The sequence below is a fragment of the Misgurnus anguillicaudatus genome, chromosome 7 (assembly GCF_027580225.2).
Source record: "Misgurnus anguillicaudatus chromosome 7, ASM2758022v2, whole genome shotgun sequence".
Classification (NCBI taxonomy): Eukaryota; Metazoa; Chordata; class Actinopteri; order Cypriniformes; family Cobitidae; genus Misgurnus; species Misgurnus anguillicaudatus.
In genome coordinates, this window is record NC_073343.2 from 10,928,242 (window position 1) to 10,940,532 (window position 12,291).

The 12,291-nt window shown below is 39.4% G+C and overlaps 1 protein-coding gene across 6 annotated transcripts in view; it reads left to right on the forward strand.

The window, feature by feature from the left end:
- The window catches only part of ehbp1 (EH domain binding protein 1), a 206,769-nt gene that overhangs the window by 84,052 nt on the left and 110,426 nt on the right, over positions 1-12,291 (forward strand). For 4 of the 6 annotated variants that reach the window (XR_012370470.1, XM_055172481.2, XM_073869419.1 and 1 more), the window contains exons 8-11: positions 1,239-1,331; positions 2,163-2,288; positions 3,734-4,001; positions 5,860-6,088. Coding sequence is in view for 5 of the 6 variants with exons in the window: in XM_055172481.2 (XP_055028456.2) it covers positions 1,239-1,331; positions 2,163-2,288; positions 3,734-4,001; positions 5,860-6,088 (716 nt within the window). In the remaining variant the exon portion in view is untranslated. The remainder of the gene's footprint in view (positions 1-1,238; positions 1,332-2,162; positions 2,289-3,733; positions 4,002-5,859; positions 6,089-12,291) is intronic. The other 2 variants (XM_073869420.1, XM_073869422.1) reach the window with 1 other exon arrangement.

Below are 12,291 nucleotides of genomic sequence, written 5' to 3' on the forward strand. Positions count from 1 at the left end.
GCGTTGAACCCTGAAGTTGTCTCAAATTTTCAGCTAAAAACGGAGATAATTCCATTTTTGTGAAAAACTTCCATAAGAGATCAGATTCAGAGCCATCAAAACTTACACAGTGTTTTTAGTGTTGAGTGAATGCCTCGGAGAACGTTTTTTCTTTATTGACAAGATGACTCAACAATATTTATTGCCATTTATCTGGATATCGCCATTAATTGTGCAATTGTAGACAAATTAAAAATATGATTAAAGAATGTGGTGTTTATATTCATAAATCAGTACGCAGCAACAGTGGCGGAGTGATACTTATGTAATGCGGTCTGAACCATGGGGTTATCAGGGTATTTTATCACGGCTTAGAACGCGTTTCAACCAATCAGAATGAAGAACCAGAACTGGCCATTTTATAATACTGATTTTGGTGGTAACATTTTTTTTTAAATTGTGTTTATCACGTTTTGGAACCAAACTCTTCATATTCTCTTCTATTTAATTTTGTTCTGTTTGTTGATATGTTATATTCCTTCTTTTATTCTGTTCTATTGTTTCCATATCTTCAGTTTTGTATATGGTTTAAAAGTCAGATATTTAGTTTACATTACTAGGCTGTCATAAACTAAAAATTGATTTGTGTGTCTCTTGTGTGGATATGATCATTTGGTACATGTTGTCTTCTGAATTTTTGTCTGCTGTGAATTTGGTTTGTGTTGGACCTTTTAGTTTAAGCTGCAGTTTCCTATTTTACACATATAAAATAATGCATATAAAGGCTCTGGTTGCATTTTTTCTGTTCAACCATCATTTGAAAATAGTGTATTTATTAGCTCCATATTTACTGACTTTATCTTAATTTCAATTTTTTTGTGAACTTTTATTTTTATTTCTCATTATATGATGTGCGTATGTTAATACACATTTTTGTTCAGCTTGTGGAGTCTCTTGTGCTTTTATCCCTGTTTAAGTGTATGTATGGGACTCCTATGGAAATGCTTGACTTGTTTATTCATTGTATGGATTTAGGAATCTCTTTGTTGGCAAAGCGATGCTGTCCGATCTGTTTTTCACAGTTTGTTAGAGCGGAGTCTCTCTCTCTCTCTCTCTCTCTCTCTCTCTCTCTCTCTCTCTCTCTCTCTCTCTCTCAGTATGTTTTCTATCTGTGACTACATTACAATTTGCCTCGCTGTTTCCACAGGTTAGAGTGTGCGTGTTTGAATGTGTATTGATTGTGTGTCTGCTGTTTGCAGAGATTGTGAGACAGCTGAATGCTCTCAGCTCTCTAGATGACGATCCAGATGACTGCCTAAAGCAAGCATATAAACCTGCCTCCTCTTCCGAAGGTCTTTCAGCTTTCAACCTCCTCTGTTCCTTCATATCTTCTTCTATCTTTACTTTTATCTCTGTGGTTGTGCTGTGCGTTTTATGCATCTTATAAGTTATTTGTTCATATGTGATGATTCTTTTTGTTTGATCATTTGTTTATTTTTTTTCCTTTTATTCATTTAGAGATTATATCATTTCTCAATCCACCTTCTGCAGTTTGTAGTGAACCAAACTATCCACAAAGAAAGCTTGGTTTTCATCATAACAAGGCAGTGCTTTGTGGGACATTCTGTGTCCTAGAGGTCCACAGTGCGGCATTTTATGAAACTCTCTTATGGCCTAATATGGGTCAGGGTGGCATGGTGGTGAAGAGAAGAGAGACCACACCTTTCTTATCACCTCAGAGAGCACTTCATTCTGTCACCCTGTATACACACACATACACACACATACACAGAACATTCTGGCATAAGAGGCTCGGAGAGTCTCTGACCTCCACGCTCTCACAGCCTGCTGGTTCTTGTATGAGTTTTTAGGAACTGTATTTTTGGGCCCACTGACTGTGAGTATAAGTTCAGAACGAAACTCTGCATCAGCTCTGCTGGAACATACAACTCCTTCAACCCAAAGGATCATGGTGCGGTTCACTTCAAAGTGTAGATTTCTTTATCAGTTTATTGGTTAGTTGTGTTGCCACATTCTATTTAACATGTTATGTTTGTTTTGGATCAAATTGGTTTTCCTCAATTGTTTGTTTTGGACTGATGAGTGATGTTCTCTCTTTGTTTTTTTCTTCTTCCGCTTCATCTTTTCTTCTCTGTTATTATGTTTGGATGTCTACTGCATAGAGCTGATCAGCAAGTTGAACTTCTTGGATCAGGAGGACCAAGACCAGAGCAACATGAGCTCCAACCCCTTCGATGAAACTAATGACCCAGTTGACATTAACCCTTTTGGTGACCCGGATGAGGATGGTAAGGATTGACACATATGTCCTTTCATGTGACCCCCTTGCCTCCTTTAACATCAGGGCAAGCTCATTAACAATCTGACAAGTGTGTTGATGAATTAAGTAAAAATTTAAGGTTTTTATTGGTGCTTATTTTGTGTCAAATGTCAAATCTGTAAATGTAAATACAGTATACTTTGACTGTTTTGGCACATATAGTCATGTGTTAATAGGTAATATAGTGTGTGTCTGTCTGTGGCAGATCAAAGTAAAGCTAGTGTCAGTGCAATGAATCTTTTGCATTTGTTTAAATATGCCACTCACCGTATAGGCAAGACGACATGTGCTTATCTGTCAGTGGTAGCTCATTGTAATTTTTCATCTTTGTGATGGCACTAAAACAATTTTGCCTCTGAGTTTTGTGGTTTTGGCACAAGTTGTTAGAAAGATAATGTGTGTGGTCTGTTTTTCGGAAGCACCACAGGGTTTCTGACTTGTTGGCACTGTCGTGTTGGTTCATGCTTAGTGAGAGTGTGTGCGTGGTAAGATGTGCTGTCGTGTGAATGGTTTTCTTACACACGTATACATACATATTGTAAGAGGAAGGTGTGAACAGACAGTTTTTACCACATCCTATGAAGACAAATACTGTACACTGTGTACTTTTGTGACCTTGTTTTGCATAGGATCAATTATGGTGTTAAAGGGATGGAGTTTTTCCAAATGTTCACAAACTAATTTAGTCCTCAATAAATAAATAATTTCGTGAAATTGTTGGAAGACTAGTTAAAGGGACATTCCTCTTTTTTTGAAAATATGTTCATTTTCCAGCTCCCCTAGAGTTAAACATATGATTCTTACCATTTTATAATCCATTCAGCTGATCTCTGGGTCTGGTGCTAGCACTTTTAGCATAGCTTAGCACAATCCATTGAATCTGACCATTAGCATTAGCATTAGCATTGGTTACTTTCAATGGCAGGGGACTATTTTCGGGCAGTGCTTAATATCACTACGCCTGCTGTAGCCATGTCGCAGCAGCAAAGTCCTTGATTATTACGGCAGAATGAGAGTATAGTTCCTAAGCCATATCTGCCTAGAAAATCGCAACTTTTAATTTTCTTTCGGTCTTAGTACACAATGTAAGAGTCAAGTTTTAAATAGGAAAAATATTGAAACTCTTTGGTTATTTTTAGCGCGATGCTAATGGTCTAATCAGATTCAATGGATTGTGCTAAGCTATGTCAAAAGTGCTAGCTCCAGACCAGCTGAATAGATTCCAAAACGGTGAGAAACAAATGTTTAACTCTAGGGGAGCTGGAAAATGGCCATATTATATTATTAAATATTAAAATATTATATATTTTCAAAAAAAGTGGAATGTCCCTTTAACTATGCTGACTTACTCCTTTTTAATACATCAGTTCAGATTAAACGGTTGAGGATGTCTTGTATTGTGTGTGTTTCTAGAACCATCCCCTGAGCCTCAAGTGCAGTCCCCTGTCAAAGATCATGACTCTGTATATGATCCGAATACATCACTCAATCTCTCAAACCCTTTTGATGAGCCAGACCTAGATCCGGATCCTTCTCAGTATGGCAACCCATTCGATGAACCTGAGCCCCAGCACAAGACATCTCCACCTAGAAGCAGCAAGAGTAAGAACATCCGGCCGGTGGACATGAAAAAGTACCTGTATGCCGACACTGCCAAAACTGAGGAAGAGGAGCTAGACGAGTGAGTGGGGGAATTCTGGGATACCCTGTAGTAGGGGCTGTTTTGTTTTTGAAGATATTAAGTTGTTGGTGTGTTTTAATGTAAAGAACATTTTTATTTGGAAGATCTCGAAGTGCTGCATGTGTGTGAGTGTGGGTGTGGGTGTGTGTGTGTTTGTGTGTGTGTGTGTGTGTGTGTGTGTGTGTGTGTGTGTGTGGTTCCTCTGCTTTTGTGTGTGTGTGTGTGTGTGTGTGTGTGTGTGTGTGTTTGAGTAAAGGAGAAAACCACTTGTCGGAAAAGAAGAAAGTGGTGAGCGAGTTCTTTCAGCAGAAACAAGGCTTCTGTTGTTCTCCACATTCTTTGGCCTTGTCTGTCCATCTCTCCACCTTGCTTGTCCCGTACTCACATTGCTTCTGCAGAGAGACACAATTCCGATCGTTCCCATTCTTAAAAAGCTTATAAATATAAATTTTTGATGGTAAAATACTTTCTGTGTCTCAGCTTAATTTGCAGAGACAGTTAAAAGACATTTGTAGATTGATTTTCTCTGTCTGCCTGTGAAACTTCCTAACCAGTCTTACTTTGCAACACTGCCTCGACCAATGGTATGACTATGAGGTGGATTTAACTTTTATACATGAGGTTTTTTTTTTGTAGAATTAGATCTGAATGCCTAATAATTTACTTCTCATTTCATTGTAATTCTCTCACTTTTACCTTTCCATCACCCCCTATTTGACTGTTTGAACTACAGCTTTCAATTCTCCTTTTTTATGTTTGGCTTTATAGTCGACATGCCAGAGTTATATAGCACTCTTCTCTTGTCCCCCTTTTTCGCTCTGTCTCTCTCTTTTTCCATCTTGTCTTTGTCCTTAAGTTTTAGAGTTTGGTATACTTCATGTCCTTGTCTCTTAGCTAAATACCTGCTCAGTCATTTCTCTACTGTCTCCACATTTTGTGTGTGTGTGTGTGTGTGTGTGTGTGTGTGTGTGTGTGTGTGTGTGTGTGTGTGTGTGTGTGTGTGCATTTGTTCACGTACGAGGTTGCGTGTGTATGTGTGTGCATGTGCGATGAGTGATAGGGCTATACACAGCAGTGTGTATTGATGCCAGAAGGACGTATGTATCCGCCTGTCAGTGAGCTGTCGGATGAGACCACAGGTCATAGTTCATGAGGCATGACCCTTTGGAGCACCTGGATCTTCTCATACCCAGCAGAGCGTTTTATTGGCTAATAATGTTCGCTGATGCCTTTTTACCTGCAGAAAACCACACACACACACACACACACACACACACACACACACACACACACACACACACACACACACATAGACACATGCTTTATGCAATTCAATTCAGTTTTATTTATATAGCGCTTTTCACAATTATTTAATTGTTTCAAAGCAGTTTAACATTTACATTGGTGGACAACATAAGCAGGAGACTACAGTGGCTAGTATTAAATCGTGCTAGCGAGTGTAGTAATAATGTAACGTATAGAAGAGGGTGCTAAGTTAAGCCAATGTCAGCTAATACACATTGAACAGAACGGTAAGAAGTCAAATAAAATCTGGCAGATTTTTGATAGAATTATATATAATATATAAATATAATGTGATGTATAACTATTCACAAGCATTCATTTTAAGGCGTTTGGAGAATTATGTATACCTGGGTCTGAATAAAAAATGATAAAGAAAGTATTAATTTTGAGTAGGAATCTTAAGGAAATCTGTTGGAATAAAAAATGATTTACGGACCAAATATAAGGCACGCTGTAAACAATTTTTTTTACATTTATTCACCCTAAAACCAGTCAGATTTCTATTGGTTATTATTGTGTCATCTGTAATGATGGTCCTCTTTTTCACTCCTAGGTCAAACCCGTTCTACGAGCCCAAATCATCAAGTGCAGCCATGCCTGCCGTGCAAAGCAGCACCAAACGTCATGCCCCTCAGCCTCCGTGTGCTGGCCCCATCCCTGCCATGCTCCCCGTGCTCACACCAAAGACTTCAGCCTTAGAGGGAACAGCCTCAACACCTGCCCCGGCACCGTCAGCTGTCGCTGCTGTGATGGGGAGAGAGTTGGCCTCTTCTTCGCCTAAAGTAAGAAATGCCCCTCACCAAATTATGTCTGTGCCACAGGGAGCAATAGAAGGAGTAGAGCACAGCTCATCTAAATATAAATAACTGCTTTGCCTGTCATCATTTTATTTCTCATTTCATTCTTACCTTTTGAAGACAAATACTATACTCAGAAGTCTAATATATTTTTTCTTCTACATATTATTCTGCTCCATTTGCTTGCAAGGCAAAAATCACAGTTTTTGTTTTTTTCTGTGTCGTTCAGGGGTGGTGTAATAGGCCCTAACAGATACTTTGTTAAATAAATAAAAAATCAGCATTAGCTAGATTGGGAAATAGTCAAGGGAGCGGATGTTGAAGTGCAGACTGATAATATCACTTAACATACATGTCAAAATCGTTTGTTGTACAACTTGCATATAAACAGACAGAATACAATAGACAGTACTACTAAGTACAAAAATACATACTTGGTTGCTTTCTTCTTTGTGCATGCTTTTAAATGCTATTTTGCAACAAAGCTATAGACTCTTTAATCTTTATTTGGTAGATAATATACCTACATTTCCTCTAACTTTCATTATGACATCCAGGATGCCTTATTTCATCTCTCCTCTCTTCTCCTTTCCTCTGTCCTCCTCCTGCACACTTTACTCATAGCATTTGAATACAGGCATGTATTAGCTGCTCTGTAGGATTGTTATGTATGCATTATGATTCTCTTCACTTAATGCTTTAGTGAGTCTAATTAACTGGTTCTGTGGTCCCTCTCTGGCTAAGGGTGTGGGACGTAGAGTGTAGAGGTGTAGGGGAAGCCCACCGAGTGTGAATGAGAGCGATGGGTCGGGCCGCTGCAGAGGGGCTTATACATGGCCAGATTAAATCCCCATGGGCCGAGTGTTTTTATTTACGCCAGTGAGTGTGCGTTTTAATGTAGGCCATATTTAATTATTGTGAGGGGTTTATCACAGAGCAGCACTTGTGTGTGTGTGGCTGAGAAGTCCTGCCCAACTTAAACATTTAATTACCCAAATTCAGTGGACTGAGGACACACACACAGACCCTGTTTCCTAAAAAACAGTAAGTCTCAAGCCTTCATGGGTTTATGGTTTGTGCTTCGAATCGCTGTTTGCCCATCAGTGAGTATGAGACCACCAGACCAGCCTATCCAAACCCAGAGCGCAGGAGTATTTGCAGCCTGTTTATCATTGCCCTGGTCCACAGGGAGACTTCTCAGTGTTGGGTTTTGATTGAAGATGTCACATTTCCAGCAGAACTCCATTTTACTTAGATCATGTAGTACCTCAATCTCTATCCTACATACACACACTGTTTATGGATTATGGTTTTATTCTATTCCTGCATGCGGAGGTTGTTTCCACTGAATGTGGAGTTTGAGATGACCTTAGCATAAATAAAGTCAAATGGGATTAACCGCAGACACGCATACGCTACAGGTCTGTGTTCATTGTAAAGATACAAAAGCCTAGAGGCCTTGTTTATGATTTCTTTGTGTGTGGCTGGAGGGACACCTTCATGTACGCAGACCTGAGGTGAGACAGAAGGTGCAGGGTGAATAACGAATCTTCTAATACAAAAAGAAATGGAAATGTTGAATTTCCCTAGTTTGTGGATTAGAGTGGGCCTGAAGACATTCACAGAGGCAATCTTGGGGGCCTATAGTAATGTCATCATGGTCCTGTAAACACAATTTGGTATAGTTAGGAATAGTTTGTAAAAGGCATTGCCTTCAGTCTACCTTTGTTTTGCTAAGATTGACTGATCTTTGAACTTTGCCATTAAGTTTTTTTAGTATGACTGCCATAGCCTTGAGTTTATTCAGTAGCATTCCTTCATTGTTTTATCAACCCGTCTTGTCTTCTTTAATTATCAGCTAATCTATAGATAAAAAAAAATACTTGATATATTGGCAGAAGAAAGTAGCTGTTAGTATATCATATATTGGGAATTTTTCGAATGTGTTAATGTTTTCAGCAGTCTAGGTTTCATTTATCATTTCAGATAATTTGGTTATTCAGGCTATTTATTTATTTATAATATACATACAGCGAGGAAAATAAGTTTTTGAACACCCTGCTATTTTGCAAATTCTCCCACTTAGAAATCATGGAGGGATCTGAAATTGTCATCGTAGGTGCATGTCCACTGTGAGAGACATAATCTAAAAAAAAGTCCAGAAATCACAATGTATGAATTTTATTTGTATGATACAGCTGCAAATAAGTATTTGAACACCTGTCTATTAGCTAGAATTCTGACCCTTAAAGACCTGTTAGTCTGCCTTTAAAACGTCCACCTCCACTCCATTTATTATCCTAAATTAGATGCATTTGTTTGAGGTTGTTAGCTCCATAAAGACACCTGTCCACCCAATACAATCAGTAAGAATCCAACTACTAACATGGCCAAGACCAAAGAGATGTCCAAAGACAAAATTCTACACCTCCACAAGTCTGGAAAGGGCTACAGGGAAATTGCTAAGCAGCTTGGTGAAATAAGGTCCACTGTTGGAGCAATCATTAGAAAATGGAAGTAGCTAAACATGACTGTCAATCTCCCTCGGACTGGGGCTCCATGCAAGATCCCGACTCGTGAGGTCTCAATGATCCTAAGAAAGGTGAGAAATCAGCCCAGAACTACACGAGAGGAGCTGGTCAATGATCTGAAAAGAGCTGGGACCACCGTTTCCAAGGTTACTGTTGGTAAGACGTCATGGTTTGAAATCGTGCATGGCACGGAAGGTTCCCCTGCATAAACCAGCACCTGTCCAGGCCCGTCTTAAGTTTGCCAGTGACCATTTGGATGATGTCATGTGGTCAGATGAGACCAAAATAGAACTTTTTGGTCATAATTCCACTAAACGTGTTTGAAGGAAGAAGAATGATGAGTACCATCCCTACAACCTTCTTCCCTCAGTTAGAGCAGTGAAGATGGGTCGAGGCTGGGTCTTCCAACATGACAATGACCAGAAGCACACAGCCAGGATAACAAAGGAGTGGCTCTGTAAGAAGCATATCAAGGTTCTGGTGTGGCCGAGCCAGTCTCCAGACCTAAACCCAATAGAGAGTCTTTGGAGGGAGCTCAAACTCCATATTTCTCAGCAACAGGCCAGAAACCTGACTGATCTAGAGAAGATCTGTGTGGATGAGTGGGCCAAAATCCCTCCTGCAGTGTGTGCAAACCTGGTGAAAAACTACAGGAAACGTTTGACCTCTGTAGTTGCAAACAAAGGCTACTGTACCAAATATTAACATTGATTTTCTCAGATGTTTAAATACTTATTTCCAGCTGTATCATACAAATAAATAGTTTAAAAATCATACATTGTGATTTCTGGATTTTTTTAGATGATTGACTCTCACAGTGGATATGCGCCGCCAATTTCAGACCCCTCCATGATTTCTAAGTGGGTTAACTTGCAAAATAGCAGGGTGTTCAAATACTTATTTTCCTCACTGTATATCCAACCGGACTCCAGGTTTCATTTATGTTTCAAAGAACTTGCATCTGTGCTTTAAGGATCTGCAGTAGTTTTCGTCATTTTTTTCCCTTTGACATTCAGGGATGGAAACATCTCTTAGAACTTTAATATTAGCATGTGGAGATGCTGTTTTTAAAATGGGCAAAGAATTAATCTGTACGAATCAAGGAAGGGTGGAATAGGCTGTCTTGGGTTGCTGGAAAAGGGATGTTCTGAATCACTAGTACATCTTTTCTCCTCCTCCTTCGTTCTTCCAGCGAAACGATTTTACACCTCCCTGCTCGCCGCTCTCTCCTCACTGTCATTTAACAGTAGTCTTCCACACAGGGACGCACTGATCTGAGGATTTTCATCAGTTCACGCTTCATAAATTATGGTCTGTATTTTAATATAAAGAAACGGCAAACGCAGTCACCGCAAAGCTCTTTAGATTTACATAAAGCCTTCCAGAGTGAGGCAACAGCATCCTTATGGCTGCTTCTCTTAGAACCGTTTTTTCTTTTCTTCAAAAGTTTTAAGACATTAGAAACTTTGTGTGGTCATATTCAATTTTACTTTGTTTTACTTTCTTCACTTTTCAAAGAAATTGTGGCAAAATAATTCTGTACAGTAAGAAATCTTTATTCATGATTTGGCAGAACTATTAAATTATGATGTTTATGACCTGAGAGTCTACAGTGGAACAGGGACAGACTTAGGGCCAATCCCATTTCTCTGTCTTACCCCTTCCCCTTACCCCTACCCCTTAGTTTTGCACGTTCACGTGAGAGTAAGGGCTATCCCAATTCTCGTTTTGATGAAGGGGTAGGGCTAAGGGCAAGTGGTAGATACCCCTTAAAACCAAGAATTTCCGCGAGCTTACTTGAAACCAAGGGGTACCCAGAATACACTGCGCAACCGGCAAAAATGGCGGCCAAAGCGTCCAGAGAGTCCCATAAATGAGTATTTTCGGCTTAATAATTAATTTAAAAATTACTAACGTCTTGTTTTGTGCTCTACACAGTCCTGTTCATATATATTTGAATTATGTTCTTAATTTAAATGTTTAAAAATTTCGCTAGTTTGCTACGCTAACGTTACGTTGCTGATTTGCACAACATTCCCGTATTTGCTGATTTGCACAACATTCCCGTATTTCTCTAACTAGCCATGAATGGACTGCATGCTTGTCTACAGTTTTAACTGGCAGCCAGCAAACGACGATGTATGATGACGTAACCGTAACCAAGCAGTGTCTCATTTCATAGGGGTATGTTTTCACCCCTAGCGCTTAACACTTGGTTTTGAGGGACAAGGGCTAGGGGTAAGACGAAGTGGTAGGGGAAGGGGAAGGGGTAAGACAGAGAAATGGGATTGGCCCTTACACTTATTTCACTGCACATCTTGTTCTCTATCTATCTGTCTCTCTTGCTCTTTCTCTCCTTTCTCTCTCTCAATCATTCAGACTGCAGCATTAATTAAAAGAAATGAAAGTAATAAACATTATTTAATTGAGTTCACAGATGGTGGTGGTGTTTTTAAATTAGTTTGTGTAGACACTGCTGGATTTTGACTCCACAAGGGCTTTTCAGTGTTTGTGTTTCTTTACAAACATGTTATGTCACAGTTTTAGACAAGGATTAGGCATTTGCATTTGGCTATGACATGACATACAGTATAATAAAGGGCACATTTTAAAAACATTTTTTATTCTGCTTTGTAAATTCAAGATTGTAAGCAAAACATTTACATGGCAAATAATGTCCTGTAATATTGCATTTCTTTGCTTTTAGTTATTCATAACTGTAGAGCTGAAACGATTCATCGAGTTACTCGATTTACTCGATTACAAAAATTCCCCGAGGCAAAAATTCTGCCTCGAAGATTCACACGGACCGTTGTTCAGTGTTCAGGAAGCACACCATAGCGCGTGATCGATTTTGAATTTAGTTGCCCCATAAACGGCAAAGAAAGTCTAAAGTTTGGGATCATTACATTCTTATCATAACATTACATTCAGCATCTGAACCGAAAACATCCACTGCTGTTTTACCAAGCGTCGCTGAAACAAGGTAACGTAGCCTAAGCCTATACATTGATGTTCGCTGATTTTAATCCAATACTGTATTTGTAGCGATGTTGTGATGCAGTTTGACTAGAAATTATGTTTAGCTTTGATGTTTTAAGTAGTAAACGTATTCACATTCAACTGCAAGAGAGTATAGCCTAAAAAAGAACCTCTTCACACACACGCATGCACCCTTGTCTCTCTCACAGGCCAGTCAGACCAATCGCGGCAATGCATCACAAATGCTTAAACTTTTATGTAGCCACGCAACAATGATTTCAGCATGCATTCACTGTATACACCGGGACGTGATGTCGTGATGCGATTTTTCGAACGGATGCTTTACCCAAAATGCACCGCAATGCAAGTGATGCAAGCCAAATTCTGCCGTACCAAACTCCAATGAAGCAACTGGTCTGACTGGGGCGTCACTCTTCCTCACGCACGGCACGCGTGCACAAACAAACACACATGCACACACAGGTTGCTAGGTTACCATAGACTCACCGCAGAAATTTTATATTATTTGTTAGTAGCCTAATGGTAAATGCTGCAGGTGTAGAAATCTACATAAACCAGATATTTACTTTGATGTCAGGGCTAGATTACAGCATGAAACATGTTGTGCATATTAATAAATTAAATTGCTTAATTGTTGGCACTGGCACTTATAAA